General features: G+C 44.8%; 1 protein-coding gene across 1 annotated transcript; it reads left to right on the forward strand.

The window, feature by feature from the left end:
• Nucleotides 1-547: 547 nt before the first annotated feature.
• On the forward strand, nucleotides 548-21476 carry CAPN2 (calpain 2). Its single transcript, XM_052673588.1, has 21 exons — nucleotides 548-799; nucleotides 917-986; nucleotides 5879-5997; nucleotides 6241-6374; nucleotides 7189-7357; nucleotides 8835-8918; nucleotides 9852-9937; nucleotides 10586-10660; nucleotides 10831-10991; nucleotides 11420-11589; nucleotides 12294-12305; nucleotides 13925-14136; nucleotides 14758-14794; nucleotides 15621-15686; nucleotides 15930-15987; nucleotides 17537-17601; nucleotides 18729-18797; nucleotides 19438-19516; nucleotides 19985-20101; nucleotides 20434-20492; nucleotides 21104-21476. Exons 1-21 carry the CDS (start codon nucleotides 563-565, stop codon nucleotides 21125-21127), a joined length of 2103 nt encoding a protein of 700 aa, XP_052529548.1. The 5' UTR covers nucleotides 548-562; the 3' UTR covers nucleotides 21128-21476.
• Nucleotides 21477-22457: the final 981 nt, after the last annotated feature.

Genomic DNA, 22457 nt, shown 5'->3' on the forward strand with positions numbered 1-22457 from the left:
CCCTACGAGTGCGTGCAGAGCTCGGGATCCGCTGCCCCAAACGCGGTGGTTCTCCGCGCTGCCGGGCAGCGCTGTGAGTCAGACGTGAAGCACGGCACGAACCGCCCGAGCTCTCGCTGGGAGGACAGCCCCGTTGCAGCGGTGCCAGCGGCACGCAGCCGGAGGCGGCCTTGCAGGGAGCCGTGCAGGCAGCACGAGGGGCTGTGCGTGGACAGATGCCATCCTCGGACACGTGCGGGGCTTTGGAGCGGGGGACTCCCGACGCCAGCAGTACGCTGGGAGCGATGCCATCCGCCTTCTCCTCGTGCGTCCCGCTGAGAGCTGCAGATCCAGGCGGGGATTCCTCCCGCTGAAAGCGCTTTAAACTCAGAAAATGTCCGTTTCCTTGCGGAGGATGAACACCCGCGGCAATGCGCGGGCTCGGCGGGAAGGAAGCGCGCTTCCCTTCAACCCCACGAGGGATTTTTTGGTTGGGATCTGGTTTGACGTTCCCCTCCCACGACCCGCGGGGTGCGGCACGCCCGGGGCGGCCCCGTGACGGGAGAGGCGTGGCGGCGGGGCGATGGCGGGGATGGCGGCGGCGCTGGCGAAGGAGCGAGCGGCGGCAGCTGGCGCGGGGAGGCACGGGCAGGCCGTGCCCTACCTGGGCCAGGACTTCGGGGCGCTGCGGCAGGAGTGCCTGCAGGGCGGCCGCCTCTTCCACGACCCCTCCTTCCCCGCCGGTCCCGCCGCTCTCGGGTACCGGGAGCTGGGGCCCAACTCCTACAAAACGAAGGGCGTCGTCTGGTGTAGACCTACGGTAGGTGCCCGGCTCGGGGTGTCCGAGATGCGCGGTGCTCCTCCGGCTCCATCCCCGCCCTCGCCCCTCTCTTGGTTCCGTCCTTCTCGATTAACTCCGGGCTCGTTCTGTTGCCAGGAGCTGTGTTCCTGTCCGCGGTTCATCGCCGGCGGAGCCACGCGCACCGACATCTGCCAAGGAGCCCTGGGTAAGCGGGGCGGCGGTCGCAGCTTTCTGCTCCCAGCGCTGCTCCGTGTGGGTTCGTGTTGGGCTCTGCCCTCCCGTTCCCACCATATCGCCTCGTGCCGGATAGGAGCAGGGAGGATGCAGGCAGGTTTTCCGTTCCCTGCTTGCTGTCCGCCTTTGTGTGCTCGTTAGCTTGACTCACGGTTGCCGTTTGCAGCACGGCAGTGCACAAAAGACGTGAAGGTTTTGGAGCGGGTCCAGAGAAGGGCCGTGAGGATGCTCAGAGGGCTGGAGCATCATTGCCATAACTGACAGTCCGATGTTCCCTTGAGGTTATGGGGTACCACCAAAGGGTATGACTTGAGTCACAGCTTCTGTGCCTTTCCCTCCTGAAACAACATTTGAATGAGAGGCTCTCAATGTTCGTGTTTGTTTTCAGCATGACTAACTGATGCTGTGATTGGCCTTGCTATCTTCTTACCAATCTGTGCAGAGAGAGTTGTCTTCTCTGTTACTTACTGATGAACTAATTCGACACTATAGGTTCTTCCTCCATAGCCACTGAGTTACTAAGACCCTGCTTTGAATCTGTGTTCTTTTGCACAGATGTTCTGTGTAAATGCTTTTAATTTTGCCTCTGCCTCTTCTAACACCTTTGCAAAGAGAGATTTAACTAAACTTCGGTTTACTTCAACTTCACTTAGTGACACTGATAACACATCATGTTTCGGAATGTTCCAAAGGACATTGCACTAAATGACATCAGATGTTCTTGCATTTTATATTATTAAATTTTTGTTTGTCCATAGAAAACTTTAGTGGTCTATTTATCACCCAAAAAGCTTGATCAGAAAGCAACAGGCCTGTGTGTTTTACAGCAGGTGCTAACCTACTTGGAGCATCTTACAGTAGGTATCCAAAGCACATGCATCTGTCACTGCTGTGACAGGCTTCTTGGCATGGATCGCCAGCACAGAAAAGCTCATTAGGTTCTCAGGACAGCACAGTTATTCCCCTTTTGGCTTTGGGTTAGCCATTATTCTGCTTTATCATTGTTAATTAGAAGCTTTTTAGGACAAGTATTTGGAGTCAGTTTTGCAGTATCAGGTCTGCAGTTAATTATGGGGCTTGGCCCAGAACTGCAGCAAATGGGATGTGGTGACTCATTGTAGCAGAACCAAAGCAAATGCAGAGGAAGCTTATTCACCCTTAACCACATTCTTTGGAGGGATGTCACCATGGTATCACAACACTGAGGTGTATAGGGCACAGTGTCTTTTATCTGCTATTTAATCATAGATATATTCTCTTTGAATACAGATGTGTGGAAAAATAATAAAGTGAGTAGGATGAATGTAGAAAATGAGATGCATGGTTTTCCCACGCAGAAAACCACTCTATTGTGGTGAGCTGACACTGCTTCTGGTCTGCAACCAGAAAATTTCCAGGGGTCCCACAGTACTGATACAAATATCTCAGCCACCGACATAGTTATTAATCTATAGTTATGACTGCTTTAATATACTGATGCTTTTTGAGATTGACTGAATGTACTTTTCTTCTTTGACCCCACACTGCTACACGAGCTGCCCTCGTGTTGTACAATAAGCTTTGCCTTGCTTAGGTGTCCAGAATGGCCTATTTTAGACCAAGCATCTTGTGGCTATTTATGTTTGCCTTGTTGTAACTCTTTTTGTTTGTTTTTTTGTTGTAGTATTGTTGTTTATTGTTGGAGATTAGGTAAATACACAGATGAATGCATAGAAATCAGAAGTAAAACAGCAAGAGCAGCACACAGGAAGCAAGATGCAAAAAAAAAAAAAAAAAAGTAAGAAAAAAAAACCACCAAAAAACCCTACTTCTTGTTATTATAAATAAACTCACAGCCTGATAATATCCTCTTTTCTGATCACTTTGTTCTGTCTATTGCATTGTGCATTTGCACTGATTAGCCCAACATGGCTGTCAGCCCTTCCAAATATACCCTATACAGAACCTATAGCTCAACAGCCATACAGAAGGACCAGTTTTATCATTAAGGATATTTGGTAAGGAGCTTCTTCTTCAGGCTTGCTTAGTGCAGGCTAAAACTCCACGTACTCTCAAAGGCTTTGAAATATCAGGTCTGCTTTTAGTGATGTCAGTTTGGAAAGGCAGAGCTTAAGTCCTGACTGCTGGGCACCTCTACGTGTAGAAGCCAAGGGGTGGTGAGCTTTTATATATATGCTCTATCTGTCCTTTAATGCCAAGAAGCTGTTGCCCAGGCAGGGTCAATATCTATAGTTGTCTGACTCCTAAGTTTTCATTAGAAACTGCTCCACAGAGAGGCTTTACATCAAAGCCTCCTGTTTCCTTCTCTACTGTCTGCCTTCATGGTACAACTAGGAGGTAAAGGAAAACCCTCTTTAATTCTGCTAAGAGTTCAGAGGTCCTCCATGACTTCTCTGATGCTAATAACACGGTGTCAAACACTCTGGGGATCTCCTGGAGTCACCGAGTGCATGGCTGAGCAAAGCTCTGCAGTGTGTGCTCAGCTGGCTGCTGCAGGTTGAGCAACTGGGAGGGGAAACACCCCTTCAGCTGACTGGGAGCAGGGGCTATGCTGTCCAGGAACTGTGTGGTTTCATCCAGCTGTGCCACATACTGTGGCCAAATACTCACCACAGCCAATACAGCTGTGCTGAGCAGGCTGAGTTGCTGTTTTTGTGAGTTTATTTGATTTATTCTGGAGAAGAGCATGCAACTGCCTGGCCAAAGGAAGGTGTCCCAGCAGTGTGGGTGAGCATCCTCTGAGCTAGCCTGAATCCACCTGCTGTCAGCCTGAGATGTCAGACTTGCTTTGTGCACATCTGCAAAGCCTTGCAGGGAAGGAGATGTATGTCAGTGCTGCTCAGATGGGAATGCTGTGGGCAGCCCAGCAGGGATGGAAGGGGAAGGGTGGCTGCTGTGCAGGACGCAAGCTTCCTGCACACCTCTGCCACCTGCACTGCAGTTTCTGAGAGATTATGTTTGTTTTACTGTGTTGATGTACTTGGCATGCTGATTATAAAGTTTGGAAATGGAAGCTGATATGGCCAGATCACTAGTACAGTCCTACTGATAAACTTTAATCCAGCCTTTTGCCTCTGTGACTGATGATAGATTATTTGGCCTGTGTGCTGAGACCTAATAACCCACTAATCTGTGATTTTTTGACATGTCTCATGCCTGATCCTAGTGTTAAGGGTGCTTTGAGATTGTCTATTTGTCATATCTTATGCACATGTGTATTTACATCCATCCCCTTCTCCCACTGTCCAGAATGTCTCTGCTATCTGAAGCCCAATATGCCAAATACTTAATAACCCACCTCTCTGTCCCTGTAACCTCCTTTAACTTCATAAATCACGGAATTGCAAGGCTTGGAAGGGACCTCAATAGATCATTGAGTCCAACCCCCAGCTAAAGAAGGTACCCTACAGTAGGTCACACAGGTAGGCGTTCAGACATGTCTTGAATATCTCCATAGAAGGAGACTCCACAACCTTTCTGGCAGCTTGTTCCAGTGCTCTGTCATCCTTACTGTGAAGAAGAAACAGAAGGATTTTTTTTGCCTGTGTTAGTGAATTTTTGTGATGCTTTGTGATGTTGTGCAATGAGTGCCAGTGAGAGAGAAACAAGTCCGGGAAGAGGAGGAGACAATGAGGTCTCAATTCAGTGATGGGAATGTCCTGATTTTGGCCACACAAGGGCCCTACTCAAAGTGGCAGGCCTCTGACTTGCTAGCAGCTGATGTGTGTTTCCTAAGCCTGCCATCCAACGCATGCTGCAGGACAGTACTGGGGGATCTGATGCATAATGCCATCATTTCTGTGCTCACAAAACAGAGTAGCAACAGCAGCTCTGATTACGCAGCTTAGCAGACATGGTGGTGATGGATGACACTACATGATCCTAGTGGTCTTTTCCAACCTCAGTGACTCTGTGATTCTCCTAAGGAGGAATTCTGAAATGCCACTTCTTCCTATGGGTTGCAGGAGTCAGGGTGGCACTGAGTCCTTATGTCAGTAACCACGCTCTTAATGCGCTTAACTGGAAGGTGACCACTCTTAAAACAACATTTGTTTCTGAAAATAAATGCAACAGTTGCAGTCTCCTGCTTGGAGAGGGATGGTGTGGAAAAGTACTGTCCAAACAGCCTGGACCCAGCCTGGCTTAGTGTGTGTTGGCTCCATCCCTGGAAGAGTGAAGAGGTGTGTAGGCTCGAGAAACAGTGCCTGCCTTCAGGTCTTTCCTGCCTCTCTTCTGACCAGTGTCAGATTGGATGCTGCACAGGACAAAGAGGCCTCTAACAAGCCTCCAGAGGTGTATAAGGTCAAAGGAGCTCCTGTTTGGCAGGAGATTGCAAGGGAACTTTAGCAGGAACTCAGCCCTAGGATAGATGTCTGGGTGTCAAGTCAATAAGCATCGGTGAAATGTAGAGGAAGGAAAAGAAAGCAGCCTATTCTTGAGAAAACACAAGCCTTTTGAGGAGAAATTGCACCCCAGGGAACCTTTGTGCTCTTTGACTTTTCCCCATGCTGTATACTCACTCATGCTAACCTATGCTGTATACTCAATTGAATATTTATTTCTTTTTCAAATAGTTCCAGCATGGGTGATAATTATTGCTATTACTTTTGTTTGTTTGTTTGTTTGTTTGTTTTTAAATCTTGGGAAAACACATCTGCTTGGAAATGGCATATATTTGTATGCATACATTTAATGTGTCCTAGAGGTAAAGTGATGAGTGGGATCATCTCATCACGGCTGAGGTGGTTCATTTCTGAGAAGGCACAGTGATCCCCATGCTGGTTATAATGCACAATCCTTATTCAGTGCAAAAGTTAAAGAATAACTTTGAGTAATGTGTGTTGTTTTTTTTTTTTTTTACAGGGGACTGCTGGCTCTTGGCAGCTATTGCCTCCCTCACTCTGAATGAAGAAATTCTGGCCCGTGTTGTTCCCAGAGACCAGAGCTTCCAGGATGAATATGCAGGAATTTTCCACTTTCAGGTATGTGGAAATCTGGCTCTCGCCGTCTCCTGAGTGCTGTTTGCCAGGAACCTGTGTGGTTGGTCATGTCTACATGCAAGATGTCTCTCGGAACATCTTGGGGGACATCAAAAAACCAGGCATCAAAATCCAAGCTGAGTGATGGTGATGGAGGGAAGAAGCCAATGACCAAAGAGCCAGGAGCAGGGGTTCTATTTGTTGGTGGACATGGGCCATTGATGAGGTGTTTGCATTCTCTCCCAGTTCTGGCAGTATGGAGAGTGGGTGGATGTTGTGGTGGACGACCGGCTGCCCACCAAGAATGGGGAGCTGCTCTTTGTGCACTCAGCGGAAGGCAGCGAGTTCTGGAGCGCGCTGCTGGAGAAGGCCTACGCCAAGTGAGTAAGGCCTGGGTGGCCGCCTGGGACAAGAGGAGCTGCTTGTTCTCACTTACTGCTTCTATTTCCCCATAGCATCCACCACAGAGCAGATACTACACATTAAAATGTCAGCCTCATTATCACAGCAGCTGCTTTAGTGAAGCTGTGCTGACAGGTGCTACTGACAGCAGCCAAAAGTACTGTCTTTGCTGCTAGCCAAGAAAAACATCCCCTGGCAAGCCTGTTCTTTGAGTGTCATCTCCTGTTCCTGGGGTCTGGGAGCTCCATTTCATGTGCTCTGAGCACCTGTGAGGGTTTTCAGCTGCACTGCTGGTATGCAAAGCATGTCAGTCCATCTGCCCAGATCTGTCTTCAGGGTGAAGATGCTCGAAGGTGAATTTCAAGTTTGGGAGGGGGTCAGGGAGGAATTCTGCCATATAACATTACAATTTTTAAATTGACTCAAGAAACAGAACTATTCTAGAGCAGCTGAAAGTCAATCCCATGATTGCTTAAGGGAGTGAACAAGTATGTTGTTGGTTCTTGTTTTTTGAGTTTTGGGGGTTGTTTTTTTTTTTGTTTGAATAGCATCCAAGTTCGTTTGTGGTTGTTTTTTTTTTTTTTTTGTCATTGATATGACTGAACTTGCAAATGATCACATTCAGCCTTACTCTAAAGAGCTATAAGAAGGAAAGCTGAAGGAAGGAGGTTGCCTTTGTAGCTGCCATGGTGCTGCTGAAAGCAGAAGTGCTGTGACAGTTTCCACAACCGAGTGCCAATCTCCAAGAGAACAGGGAACCTGATGGTTTTGTGGGTGTGTGCTTTCATGCAGGCTGAATGGATCATACGAGGCTCTCTCCGGTGGCACCACCACTGAAGGCTTTGAGGACTTCACTGGTGGGATTGCAGAATGGTATGAGCTGCAGAAGGCACCGCCCAACCTCTTCAAAATCATTCAGAAAGCACTGCAGAAAGGCTCGCTCCTTGGCTGCTCCATCGATGTGAGTTGGTGCTTACTGCTGGGTGCTTGGCTCTCACTCTGCATGCGGGCCCATGGGAGGTGGACCTGTGCTCCAACCGCAGGAGGCGCACAGAGGATGCTTCCCTCTGCCTCTTGAAGATCAGTTCTCTGCTCTTCCTTCTGCCTGGAGAGTTTGACCCGGAAGCACGACACAGCAATGAGAATAGGTTGAAACATAGATCTAATTAGTTCATGTGTTAAAGCTCTTTGCCTTAGTTATTTTTCTTCCTTAAGACCCAGGAGTTGGACTTGATTCTCATGAGTCCCTTCCAACTCAGGATATTCTATGAAAATTTCTGCTGTTTTTAGGCTCATGGTGAAGAATCATAGGGGTAACTCATTAGGGATCCCAGTGTACATGTTTGTTCTTCAGAAAGTCTGTGACTTGGCAGCAGATTGCCACAGGCTAAGTGGCTTTGGGCAAAGAGCTGCTGCTAATGGTTCCTCCATTGTGCGCTCAGTTGTTGCGGTCTCCATCCTGTTTGTTGTACAGGTTGTACCCAAAGGTTCCAAAAAAGAAAACTGAAGCAAAAACAACTGGGATACATTGTCCAGTCAGGGAGGCTGTTCTTGGTCACTTCAAAGGCTTTATCAGAAAACACATTGCCAAAATCTATATCTGTGCTATAAAGAAATGAGCAGCTTTTTGTCACTGACTACAGCAATTCAGCATTGCTTTTGGCCTCACTGAAATTAATCTGGGTATCATTACTGCGATAACCAATGTACTCCCAAAGGAGATTAAATCTTAGTTGTGTCTAAAGAAAAGGTAAATTGTTGACAAGAATTGCATTCATAATTTAAACTCAAGTGTTTCCTCCCTTTTTTTTTTTTTTTTTGTTTGTTTTTTTTGTTTTGTTTTGTTTTAAATCCCAGTCACAAGAGAGGGAAGTTTCACAGCAGGAAAAATACTTTGTTAATGTTAACGTGCAACTTTACAGCACTTTCCAGTCATGTTCTAGTCTGCATTTAGATAAGAATCTGGTATCTGGATTTTTGCTCCAGAACGATACAAACCTCATGCTGGGGGTGGGGAAAAGTAAATATATTCCTTTGTTGGTGAGTGCTTTATACACTGTAAAGTAATTGTTAGTGAGTTTGGTCTTTGAAAAATCCTGTAAATTCTTTTCTTCTTGTCTGTCAGCGAAAAAGGGGAATAGAAGTTAAGCATTATAATGCCCTGTAGTAAAAATAGGGCATGAAATGGCAGCAGGAATTCTGTCTGCTTGATCCCACTCCCTTCTTTATTTTTTTTTCCTCTAAGCTTCAAGTATGCTTGTTTGAAGATCACATACCTTCTGATAAGGAGGAAGGAGAGTGACGAACATGTTTAATGGAGGTTGAAGAAGCTTTAAATCAGGATGTCAAGCAGCCACTTTCTTGTGAGGAGTGATTTTCTTTGCGGTGTTCATAGGTCAGACTAGTCAAGTGTTGTAATAGCTTCTTTGCTCTTACAGATCACCAGTGCAGCTGAGACGGAGGCAGTCACATCGCAGAAACTGGTGAAGGGACATGCGTACTCCGTCACTGGGGCAGAGGAGGTAGGTGCTGTGCCCCAACACGGGGACAAATGCAGCCAGCCCCGTGCGTGATCCTCCCTGAGCCGCAGCAGCAACAGATTGGTCTTCATAGCCAAAAATTCTTCAGTCTCTGCAGAACCAGATTTCTGAGTCACTTCTGTGTGAAGAAATAGCGAGTTAATCTGTGTGCTTTGGGTAAATGCAAACTTGAGTTCTTGAGAAAGCTCTGTGCAGAGGGCGCATTATCTGTTGGTGGATTACACCTTAGGTGCACGGCAAGATGTGTGAGACATGCCAGGCAAAAAAAATATTATTGTGTATTAATTAACAGCAATCAGCACCTTCCAGTAGAGCACTGTGTGTGAGAGCCAGGTGCCCAGCCAAGAGTAGGTGATCAACAAAGTTAAAGTGTGCAAAAACAAAAGGAAGCAGACAGGTCATGGCATCCTTCACATGTATAAAGGACATTTGGTCACTCCAGTAGTTATTTTTGAAGTACGTATAAAATGGCAAAGTGAGGTGTGATGAGTCCCCAGCCACAGGCTTGTTGCAAGGCGATGGGCAGTGCTCGCAGGCAGGTTGGGGTGCATGCACTTGGTCCTCCTGTCACAGAAGAAGAATCAGGAGGGAATTCGACCTTAATTCACAAAAAGATAGGCAAGCTTCTCCTTTAGAGATGTTTGCAGGCTTTGTATGGAGAGTTTGTTATGGAGACCCATCCTTGGACTTTGGAGCTCTGCCCTGCCCGCTCTCCTCTGTTTGCTCTAGTGATGCTGCAGCTCCTGCCTCCAGAACTGCATGTTCCTCGTAAAAAATGACTGTTCTCACTGGACCTCGTAGAGCTTTGTTTGTCTCAGGCTCTGTGTGCACAGCAATGGGCAGATTAAAAAAAAAAAATGGAGGAGAGCACAGAGCTGAGTCCTTGAGTGACTTTCTGTGTTCTGATCCCACCAGGTGAACTTCCGTGGAAGTATCCAGAAGCTCATCAGAATCCGAAATCCCTGGGGGGAAGTGGAGTGGACGGGGAAATGGAATGATAAGTGAGTCAATGGCTTGCATGTTGCCTATAGGTGTTGACTGCAGGGAAGTGCTTGTGTTCCTGTTGTCCTCTGTCTTCTCCCTACCTCCAGCTTCACTTTAAGTCATGCCTGGATGCGATGTTCATACTGAGCTGGTTAAAAGAGGCATCCCACCACTTTGTCTCCCATGCTACAGTGCCCTCCATACAAACACCTGCTTTTGGGCTAGATGGGGTGGTTTGGTTTGTGATTCCTGCAAGTCTTTTTGTTGTTTCTGCTGTTTTAACAGCCCAGATTCAGTGGTGAGCTTCTGAAAACCTACTTTATATAAGGGCTGTAAAAATGCCTTTCTGTGTTAGCAATGAAAGCTGGAGTTTATGTACTGTTGTGGCTGAACAGTATTTACTCTGGGTCTTCCTGCTCTGTTTCAGTCAAGGCATCAGTATTTTGTGAAAATAAAACTCCTGCCTTGCATTTTAACAGGCCAGGTACTTAATGTGCCTGTATTTCCATTCTGCTGTTGTTTGAGAGCCCTAGAGCCGCTGTCAGGTGGGTGTCATGGAGTGTAGCAATTGTGTAGGGCTGTGAGAAAACTGAGTCATTGTGCCAGACCAGTTACATTAAGATTTAACTTTTTTAAACTGCAGTTAATGTGGGTTTGTCTTTCAGCTGCCCAAACTGGAGTGGTGTTGACCCTGAGGTGCGAGAGCGGCTGACGAGGAGACATGAGGATGGGGAGTTTTGGTAAGTGAATGAGCCTTTTTCCCATACAAAGTACCCTCTCCCACCACACTCTCCAAGATGAGTGAGTAAGTTCACCCCAATTCCCAGTGCTAAATTGCTGAGTAGAAGAAGGACAAGGTGGCTGTCTGGAAATACTGACCATCTTAAAGAGATGGCATTGCCTCCCCCAGGATGGCCTTCAACGACTTTCTGAGGCACTACTCCCGCCTGGAAATCTGCAATCTGACTCCAGACACTCTGACAAGTGACAGGTACAAGAAGTGGAGATTGCTGAAGCTGGACGGGAACTGGAGGCGAGGAGCTACTGCGGGGGGCTGCAGGAATTACCCAAGTAAGAGTGTGCTCATCCGCTTGTTGCTCTGGGAGCTTCAGTCTCCACATAGATATTCTGCAGTGTAAAGGATTGGGTTGAAGCCATAACCCCAGTGGCACAGTGGTGAGAAACCTTTCTGAGTCTGGTGTAATGTTGACTTTGGTGTTGGCTTTGGTCAGTCCTGCTTGCCTAACGCACCTTTGTCCTTGATGTTCACTGGTCTGGGGTGGCTTATGACATGCTGGAAGTATCAGGGAATGATATCCAGAAAATGCAAGTGCATGAAAGACACGGCTCCATAATGAGGGTCTACTTGTGGTTGTGAGGCCGGAAGGGAAGCATTGATCACAGCTTAATTTGGAAGTCAGGGCTGTGTCTGTCCTAGCTGGCATGTGTCAGCTTTATCAAAGAAGTCTCTGAGCAGTTTTCATATATCCACTTCACAGACACTTTCTGGACGAATCCACAGTATTTAATTAAGCTGGAGGAAGAAGATGAGGATCCTGATGATCCTGAGGGAGGCTGCACATTTCTTATTGGCCTGATTCAGAAGCATCGGAGGAAGCAGAGGAAGATGGGAGAGGACATGCATACCATTGGTTTTGCAATTTATGAGGCAAGTAAGATGCATGGAAGGAAAAGTCACTCACTCTATTAACCCAGCAAAGTCCCCAGTTCCTTCTGTGCTCTACCTGAGTAAAGTTGGCCTTCCAACCCAAACCAGGGCTGAATCAGATACCAGTAGGCAGAGGGAAAATTCCATTTCCTACACCAAAACAGTGGTCAAACACACGGACAACAATCCAGAGAGATTACAGAAGCTATGTTCTTGGAGATATTCACATCTGATCTGGACAAGGTCCCAAGTAGCCCCACCTAGCTTCAGTACTGGCCTTGATTTGAGCGGGGGGTGTGGATCCAATGACCCATATGGGCTTCTCTCAACTATAGTATTCTATGGTTGTACATGGAGGAGCAAAAAAAAACCATTTAAAACAAAGAAAGAAGGGAAAAAAAAAAAAAAAAGAAACTTGCAGAGTGGAGAAACACAGTCTGAACTTTATTTATTATGCTATGATGAATAGAGACTAAAGAAGAGCAGCTATAACAGGAATGCAATGCTAGCCAGGGCATCTGCACAGCTTGGGAAGTATGAGCCCAGGGGCAGAATGAGCCAAAACACCTGTAAAACCCTGTCTGCTGACTAAAAGTTCAGGGATGTGTCTATGGCAGCTCCTTAATCAGTCACTTTGTTTAGAAATACAAATGTTGCCTTAACTGCACTGCAGCACACAACTAACTGTCCTTTTCTCTCTGCAGGTGCCCCCAGAGGTACGTAGCACGCAGTGATGTCAAAGAGTTCAAAGTACAGCTTTGAGGCTGATGTCTGTGGGCAAAAACAATTGAGAGGATCCTCCTTCCCTGAAGGACCATATGGGCTATGCAGAGTCTGAAGTTAGTGGCCATTTATTCTGAGGTGGGATTGAGCCTGTATTGCATTTTCAAAATGTTCTGGGTTCAGATGAGAGCTCCCAGTACAGCAGAAACTCACAAGAGCAGCTCCTTCATGGCTATTTGTAGTAGGCAATGCAACAGCTATTCTCCCAACACAGACCCACACCTGCTCCTGCCCTGCACAGAGGTCATGCCTGATGCAATTAATCTTCCACAAAGGTGTTCATTCTCATTCCCCAGGGCATCCTCTTTCTTCTCTCAGATTCTACCTGCAGGCAATTAACAGCATGCCCTAGAGGTCAGAGAAGGGCATGCAGTGGGGTGTGATGGCTGAGCAATGCAAGGCAGGGCTGCAGGCCCCTCTCAGACAAATGAGGTGGAGCAAAGTGCCAGGGTGACCTCAGCCATGGCTTGCTGTACCTGACAGGGTGCACTCAGATCCCCGAGGCACAGGAACAGCATGCAGCATATTTGGTTGCTACGTAAAACGTGGAGTTACCAGTTCATTTAATTTCTTACCTGCCTTCTGACTGCTTTAGCAACATTTTGTTACTCCTTGGCTCATACCCTAGTGGTCTAAAATCTATTCTGCGTACCAAAAGACTCAAACTACAGTCTGTTGACTTTTCCGCCATAGCTGCAGCAGGTCTGACAGGTTTTGCATTCTTAAAAATCTGGACAGAGGGGAAGTGGGGTTTTCTAAGCAGAGCATGTTCCTGGTGTCTGCTTCTGGATCTGAAATAGCTTGTCTTTAAATCCCTGCCCTGAAGAGTTTGTTCTGGAAGATGTCACCACTCAAATACACTTCTGTAACATGCAGTGCTGATTTTATTCTCAGAGCCCTGCAGAACTGGGCTCTCTGCTGCAGGGCGGCTTGGGGAAGCAGAGCTGCAATGCCCTCGTGGCAGTAGTCCTGGGGCTGGGCATCAGCTGCAATACATCTGGCCTTCAAATAAAATCAGGGATGAAAGAACATCTAGAAACATAGAATGGGTTGGGTTGAAAGGGACCTAAAAGACCATCCAGTTCTAATCTCCTGCCATTGAATCTCTCACCAGCTCAGGCTGCCCAGGGCCCCATTCAACCTGGCCTTGAGCACCCCCAGGGATGGGGCACCACAGCTTCTCTGATCAGCTGTGCCATGGCCTCACTGTCCTCGTTGTGAAAGATTTCCTAAAATGTAACCTGAATCTCTCCTCTTTCAGTTTCTCCCTTGTCCTGTCACTATCAGACCATGTTAGTCTCCAAAAAGAGTTGTCAGATTTTTTCACAATCTGCTAAACATAAGCATTATTTGAATGCTGTAGAGAGATGGTCTGCAATACAGGAGTACTGTGGTGCGAGACACCACTCCCTTTCTCTTTTCTCTTTCATTTTGGTGGAGCATACATTTTTCTCTTCACACCTAGGTAATTGTCCTCTCTGTTGTGTTTGTAACTAAAAAGAACAAATACGTGCCAATGATGGGTTTTCTCTGTTTTCTTGCTTTCCCTAAGTTTTCTGGCCAGACGAATATTCATTTGAGCAAAAATTTTTTCCTGACTAACAAAGCAAGAGAAAAATCCAACACCTTCATCAACCTCCGGGAAGTGCTGAATCGGTTCAAGCTCCCCGCAGGAGAATACATCGTTGTGCCCTCTACCTTTGAACCCAACTTGAATGGAGACTTCTGCCTCCGAGTCTTCTCAGAGAAAAACGCAAACTCAGCGTACGTAGCTTTGTGCTACAGGTTATTTACTAGGAATGGGATGGTTTGTTACAATTATTATTTATTTTATAGTAATTTCTGTCTGCATAGATGCTTTTTGGAGCCTTTGGAGTGTAGCCAGCTGGGTCCCACAGCCTAGCCTGATTTGTGGAAACAAGAAAGCCACAGAAAGACATGCTTTGCATTGGTGGTGAGCACACTAACTACGAGAAATAGTCCACACCTCTGAAATCATGCTGAGAAGAAAACAAGACAATTGTTCAGCCAATTGCTGTCTTTAATAACACTGAGCTGGGTTTTAGTAGAGCTGGCTCAAAGCACACTGTTGGCTGCAGATGTGACATGTCCTATACAGCACAGGGGATGGGGCCTTGGGAAGGGGTGGGAGATCTTTCACAGCAACTTACCTCCTTCACTGCAAGCAGAAACCTTTCTCTCCTTGAGTATTTTCTATACCAATGAGAATACTGGAATGTCAGTGTGTCTGAGGTTCACTCCACCAACCTCTCAGCTGTAAGCATGCATTATTATTACCGTAATTTAAAGAATTTGGACCTTAAAGTAATTGAATCAGAAAAGTGACTTATTTTGTTTTTGATATCAATTTCTGTATCTTTCTAGGGTTATAGATGATGAAATAGAGGCCAATTTTGAAGAGGTATGTTTTAAATATTTTAAATTGAGATAATTTTTGTCATAAATAAATGGGGTTGGGCTGTCCTGTTCCCTTTGCAGTCCAGGCAGATGGCATTTTTCTGCAGGCATTAGCAAGAACTTATCCCACTTTAGAAACAGATTTTTGGATATGCATAATTGAATGTCCAGACCAGTGACTAGAAAACACCATAAGCAATAATGGAAAAAAAAGTTGTGTCTTTTTGAGGTGGGGAGCTTGGGCTCTCCAGGTGCCCAGGATCAGGTGCTGCCTGCAGAGATAAGCTGAAGCCATAGGAAATTCCCTTTGCTGTCCAGGAATCCAGGAGCACAAGCCTTTAGCCATAGGTATACTTTCTCATGGGATGTTGTTTCCATGAGTAGGAAGTGGCTCACCATAGGTTTTGTGTTGTAAGGGCTGAGAATGTTTCACCCAGTAATGTGTCTCTACATGACTATGGGATTTTTTTTCCAACATGAGAACTTACATTTTGCAATCTTTTCTTAAAATGAGGACAGCTAGCCCAGCTGAGTAGCAGCAACAGCAAGATTGTGAATTTGGTTGTGTCCTTTTTTGATACAGAATTTGATAAAGAATGTTCTTTTTTTTTTAGTGAAAACCATTGCAGAAGTTCTTAATCCTTCAGTGTTTGCAACAACATTCTAAGCATTCCCTAAATCTAAAAATGATCAAAATCAAAGCAAACAATACAACTACAACAACCTACAACTTTGCCATTTAAACTGCATCATTATTAGAAGGACATTAAGTCCTTCTCAGGCAGAAAAGTTCCTCCTTTCCATATTCTGTTTTTCTATCTCTCTTCTAGACTGAGATCAGTGAAGATGACATTGAGCCTAGCTTCAAAAAGCTTTTTGGGCAGCTGGCAGGAAGCGTGAGTATTTCACTGTTATGTCTTACTGGTGGCACGGGTGGGTGTGCAAGAGGAACGGCTCCCAGTCACTGGTGCCAATGGATTCAGACTGGCCAAATGGGTTTCATGATAAGGGCACACCCACATCAGACAGAAACTCTGAGGGACGCTGATCTTGACCATCAATCCCTAAGGAGTAGGAGGCTGCTTATGATACGGTGCCTGTGTCTCCCAGTGAAGAAATTATTTTCCTCTTTTCTTCAGGATGCAGAGATCTCTGCCTTTGAGCTGCGCAGCATCCTGAATAAAATCTTGGCTAAGCGTAAGTACCTGCCCCCAGCAGGGCTCCCAGTGCAGCCATGAGATCCTCTCTTCACATGGCCAGGGCCACATGCCCTGCAGCCTGAGGGAGCTGCAGAAACATGTGGGCTGTGTTCACGTATCTCAGGCTGTGCGCTCTGGTAGGGCATGTTTGCAAGCCTGCTGCAAACAGGTGCCTTTTATTCCGGTGCCTGGTATGGGGAACTGACTGCCAGGAAGATGGACTGATTTAGTGAGGGGACTTGGTAGCACGGGTTGGTGGTTGGATCTGAGGATCTTGAAGGTCTATTCCAAGCTAAGTGGTTCTGCAATTAGTGCTTGGTAGTAATCAGGGGAGGGTACTGCTGGTACGTGGTATTAAACCATGCAGGATTCAAACCTGACATGAACCATTGCCCTGAGTGATCCTGGTTGAGGGACCAGGAGATCACATTGACATCCCAAGTGAAAAGAAGTTTACATGAGTAATTTGTTCACAAAGAAATTTGTCTCTACAAGAAAACTGATTTCCTACCTGAAAGATTTTGCATCTGGGAACAGTTTCTGCTGGAGAGGAGCTGTTAAGACCATGACAGAACAACTGGTGCCTCTGCAGTTCCAGTACCGTTTGCAGCTCCCAAGTCCTATCACTTGCCTGTTGGCAGAACCAGTAGTCAGAGCTCTACAACAGCAGCCCACAGGTTTTCTGTGAAGTCATTCAGAGCTTGGCTAAGGATTATTTTCTTTTACATGAAGCAGTGTTTGAGCCTGGAGAAGAAATTCTCTTAAATTTCCAAAGTGAAATCTTAGCTAGGAAGCCAGGGCTGTGCTACATGGAACACTAGTTATCAATGGTGTATTACTGGTTACCAAGCTTGATTTGATGAATGCAGCTACCCAGCACTGACCTCCACAGTTCAAAAGTCCATGTTGTCCATCGTCTCTGTAAAGCCTTCCTGAACTTGTCTGCTTATCTCTGTCTCTTGTTTCTGCAGCATACCTACAAACTAGACTAACTGGGCTGTTTGCTCGAGGAAATATCACAGCAAACTTTCACCCTAAAGTCTCTCTGTCAGGAAAAAAAAAAGTTGTTTATTAGCATTCATTTGTCTGCTTCAGTGCTGTGTCCCTCTCTTGTACAAGACCAGAACTATCTTTAAGGACAAGCTTACCTTATAAGGGGTACCAATGCAACTGCTAGATCCCAAAGGCTGAGGATGCTGTTTGTAATTCCCAGAGCAGCAGGCAGGCATTCCCTCCTGCCTGCTGTGCTGGTTTGGCCCAGACCACGGCAGCCATACAGTAGAACACCTCATTGTAAGTGCAGATGTGAAGGAGACACCACACTGCCATTGAGTAACTAATTTGCCACAGACAAGGCAAAGTGCTAAGCACTAATTATGAAGAAATGAAATTACCCAAATGAAAAGGTCATCTTGCCAGTTGCAAAGCCTCTGAAAAGACAAGCAGTTAAGGGTAGAGGTGTGTACACTGGTTACTCCTAGGCAATAGAGGAAGGTCCTTTGGTACATTAAGCAGCCATAATTCCATCTCTTGCTCTTTCTTTACAGGCCAAGATATTAAATCTGATGGCTTCAGCATTGAGACATGCAAAATAATGGTTGACCTGCTAGATGTATCCTTTAAGGCTGTTCCCTAAGGGTGCTATTTTTCTGCCTGAAGTAGGTGAGCTGCTGCTTTTGCAATGCCTCCTGAAGCAGATAAGCTGTTTTTGCTCTGGTACCCCACATAAAAACTGCAGTCCTTGCTTTGGCCGCTGACCACGACATACACATTCTCTCAGGCAGTGGGGGAACTCCATTTCCAGACAGGGCCATCTGTTTTTAAGTCTTGCATATTAGGGTTTAGCTGATGCCACAGTAACGTTTGCTGGGAACAGGCAGCTCTCAGCAGGGTGGGGACAGGCTTGGCTGGTAGTTTAGATGCACACAGCTGGCTGTACTTACACACTTTGTTATCTGGCTGGAGTTGGGAAAGGCACTGTAAAGCCATAAGGATTTAATAAACAGAAAACAAAGTAAGCAAATAACAGGAGCCAGAGACTATACTGATTTTTAGGAGTTTCTACATCCAAGAATAAGCACAAAAGTGTAGGATGAAGGACTTAGGTGTAAGAATAGTTACATCCAGCTTCTCTATTCAGTGGGAGTTGAACTGTGTACTCAGAAATAAATGAAAAATTACCAAACAAAATGATTATCTGCTAAAATCTTGTGTTAGCAGCCAGTACTGACTACTTAGTGCTTTTGGGGAGGGAAGCAATAAATGACCAGGTTTTTTTGTTAGCTGTCTGTGCAAAAGTTCTCTAAATAGCAGGCTTAGTTGTGTCTTTTCCTGTTTATAACCTAGACTTACAAACTCCTGTAACTGCAGGTGTCAAACCAATTACGGAGAGCAAAATGGCATCATCTGTGCTGCTTTATACATGTATTGAAAAGACAGAGAATTACCAAAGGAGGAGTGAGAAGGGGTTGTGAACTGATCACAGTTTAAATGAATCAGTCACTGTATTGACTTAGAAAGACAAGAAGCCTTGGAGAACATTTGTGTATTCAACAGAATGCTTAAACAAACCCAAAAGAGACAAACAGAAACATAAGCTCTAGAGAGGACTTGCATCCTTTTCTTAATATTTAAAAAAAAAAAAGCAATTAAGTCACAAATGCTCATGTTAATTAGCCCAGCACAAATAGGGAAAACCCTTTTTCTGACATGCAAAGAAATTACCTTGACTCCAGCAAGAATGATGGGAGTGGAAAACTGGGACTGAAGGAGTTCCACACACTCTGGACAAAGATTCAGAAATACCAGGTAAGACACAACTTTTGGGGGAGTACATACAATAAAACATGGATTGTTTTGCCTCATACGACATATAGCTACCAGAAAGTTTAATTGCAAGTTTTGCACGCAGCTCCTTTGAATGCAATCACTGCAAATCCCGTTCTATTGAAAAGAAACCAGTCTGAAGGAGATGAGGCCTCTTCATGACTGGTGCTCCTCTGAGTTTGCAGAGGATCAAGACAGACTAGAAAGGGAAACTCAAGAACAGCAGCCGAATGTATGCACTAGGCCAAGTTACTTAACACCCATGTCAATTCTAATTGAAGCTGGTCAGTTATCTAGCAAACTGCGAGCACAACCAAAACTCCCCTAGAGTTCTACAGAACATGAAGTAGCCAGAAAATGATCTGGTTGGCTTGGAGTGTTTTGCTTGGAAGTCCTATGCTGTCTGCTTGAGGCCATGCTGACCAGAAGCTGGGTGACAGCCATGCATTCCAGTGCTGTGACACCTTTGGGAAGGCGTATGATGCGCCTCCTGCAACTCATGCGTCCTCAGTGCCAAGGTTTTAGCCCTCAGCATCCACAGCTTCTCTTCACCCTTTTGACTGAAGCCGAAAAGCACTCCCAAATGTTGACAAGTTTTGACTTTGGGTTTTATGTCCTGCAGAAAATTTACCGGGAAATTGACGTGGATCGATCTGGAACTATGAATTCATACGAGATGAGGAGAGCACTGGAAGCTGCAGGTAATTGTCTTTTTAGTATTATAGCACGTTCAAGCTGAGGTGGCAGATGCTCACTGCACTCCTGTACGTGATTTCTAAGCTGAAACATCTCATTCATCCACACCTGAAAGACTTCCACTTAGTCTGGATTTTTCACCAGGGATACTGCGACTTAGGGAAGGGAGGTAGCTTAACCAAGGTGTGATGCTCACAGTAGCATTACAAGAGTCAGTTTGCTAATGAAATGTGAGAGTTTGCACCATAGGAAGCACACAAGACACTGTCAGGAGCTTAAATAACTCCAAGTGAGGAGGGGGTGGTGGGAGCCTTTCCAAAATTGAATAGATACTCCTTAAAATTTGACAATTTAACCAAAAGTATATCTTTAATTTTCTAGCACTGTCAATAGTTGGTGTTTTTTTTTTATGGTTTTGTTGTTCGTTTTTTTTCCTTTCTTCTTCTCCTCCAATCCTTGACATCATATTATAGGGTTCAAGTTGAACGGCCAGTTACATCAAATCATTGTGGCTCGGTTTGCCGATGAAAACCTCATCATTGACTTTGATAATTTTGTCCGGTGCTTGATTCGGCTGGAAACCTTGTTCAGTGAGTACAGGTTTAAAAACCAAACTCTGCTGCTTTGCCTTTTCACTATAAGGCTATTGGATGCTGAAAGCTGTTTTAAATTAACATTTGTTAATATTACAGACAGAACTATTACAAAATCTTTTTCTGCCTACTTGGCAAGCAGTTCTTGTACACTGGCTTACAGACACAATATGTCTGTCCTTAGGAGGATGATTTCACCCTGAGCTAAAAAGTGCTACTGTGAAGTCTGTTGGTCTGTCATAAACTCATCTCTGAGCTGAAGCACAGAGAAGAGGAAATCTTTCCAGTTGGTCCCTATATTCATTTTTCTCCATCATCTCATTCCACAGAAATGTTTCAAAAACTGGATACCGAGAAAACTGGGACAATAGAATTGAACCTCATTAATGTAAGTTCATTCCGTTCTAAAAGGTTCCTTTCTTATTTGGGAGGTGGAGGGAGTTAATAGCAAAGAGCATCCTGCTCTATTCTGCCTAGTTATGGCTGGGTATGTATTCTCATATATGTTAGGTTTATATTGCTTATATAATTGTCTTGAGAAATATCCTTTTCTAAGCTGTACCTATAGCCAGCCTCAAATAAGATGCAATATTTTAATCAGAAGTCACTCATTTACTGGAAGTAATTTTAGTTGAGACCTACTTGTGTAGGTCTCTTCCCTGCCTTTTCTGTCAATAACAGGGTAAAATGTAGGCATGAGAGTATTCACAGGAATGGAGGATAAATGCTTTCTTCACCATTATGTGTGTCCTATAGAGAGCTAGGAGAAAACTAACCTGTTACTGAAGTTCAGTTAACAACTTATATCTGGACCAAATGAGGAATGCATGTATCATTCTGAAGTTCCTCTACAACAAGTGAGATAAATTTAACTCATTCAAGTCATATCTTAAAGTTACTTCTGTAATAATATTTACACTCCTTATGGTAGAAGTAGAAACATTCATACTTGCTCTGGGCATTTTTCATTAAATTTCAGGCCATTTTTCTCTCTCATAGTGGCTCCTCTTCACTGTCATTTGAACTACTGCCATCAGCCTACGATGCTTCAAAAAGGTGAAGATCAGATGAAGACAATCAAACAGCATACAAAGCAAAAAATTACATATATGCTAAATTACACGTGCCTTAACTCACAAATGGGAACTTTGCACATGCTTACAAGGAGGAAAGAGCTAATTCCATGGCAGAAGAATATGCAACCTTGTTTGATAGATTTAATAGTCTTTATATAATCCTATGTACCCTCTGTACAGCTTTATTACTGTATAAATTCTCAGTGCAGCTTCTGAAAATATTTCTTTACCAATATCTTCCTATGTAATGTTGGAAGAAAGATCATTATGCTTGAATAAAGGCTTTTATAATAGCAGCACCACAAAGTCCCACATACCTGAAAGCGGATGGTATTGCAACCCCTCATAACATGGGTGTTCAGGTAAGACCTGGGGCCCTGCATGTTTTCTGTTAAGCTTCAGCATTATTCATTCAGGTTAAGTATTTTTTGAAGGACTTGATTAGCAAGTAACACATTTAAATCAACTGAAGACAAATCTTTGCGCCCTGACCACTGATACCCCTGGAGTGGGAAAAGGCTGTCAGCAACTCAGCCCTCACCAGATAAAGCACATGCTCTCAGGTCTTGAGTTCCTGCATCTTTTTTTATCTTCCTTTGAAATATAAGGAAGTATTTAAATAAAAAGATAACAGTGGAAATAAGGTTTGCAAGATCCTTATTGTTTCTGAAAACGAGCAACATTTCTTTGGGAGAGAGCCTTGCAGAATATATGCAGAGCTTCAGTTGTCCAAAACAGAACCAGTTGCCTTTTAATATGGAAAAAAAAGAAATCAAAACACATTTTGGAGCTGAGTAGGCACTAACAGACATTGAATGTACATCTCTTAATGCAGTACTAGACAGCCTGACACTTTAAAAGATTAATGCTTGAAAAACTGTTTTCAAGAAAGATGATCACTCCTATATATACCTCTTACCTGACCTATTAGAATAGTGAGGGTATGAACACAAGCAGAATTCTCACTACAGCTGACAAAACTTCATCCACTTGAGAATTTGTATCCTTTTTACACTCTCTTTTACTTAGGGAAACCTTTTGAGAGAGCAGCAAGAACTTACCCTGTAAGAAAGCACAAGCCTGAAGGTGAGGCAGAGGTACATCACAAATCCCTTACCTTTGAGGAAATATTTGATCCTTTCTACTAAATAACTTTGATTACCGAATGATTGTCCCTGAACTGATAGCTATAAACAATATTTCCACTGGCAATTTGTATTTGGAAAATACGCTGCTCAAATTTTTTTTCTTAAACATATCTCTTAGAAGCTGAGGTT

The sequence above is a fragment of the Tympanuchus pallidicinctus genome, unplaced genomic scaffold (assembly GCF_026119805.1).
Source record: "Tympanuchus pallidicinctus isolate F22 unplaced genomic scaffold, pur_lepc_1.0 scaffold1, whole genome shotgun sequence".
In the NCBI taxonomy this organism is placed as follows: Eukaryota; Metazoa; Chordata; class Aves; order Galliformes; family Phasianidae; genus Tympanuchus; species Tympanuchus pallidicinctus.

Bases quoted from the DNA above. Each gene is read 5' to 3' on its own strand.
- CAPN2 (XM_052673588.1), top strand. From the start codon at position 563: ATGGCGGGGATGGCGGCGGCGCTGGCGAAGGAGCGAGCGGCGGCAGCT. The intron at 10,661-10,830 runs GTAAGTGAATGA...TGCCTCCCCCAG, and splicing joins CATGAGGATGGGGAGTTTTG to GATGGCCTTCAACGACTTTC. The intron at 14,137-14,757 runs GTACGTAGCTTT...GTATCTTTCTAG, and splicing joins GAGAAAAACGCAAACTCAGC to GGTTATAGATGATGAAATAG.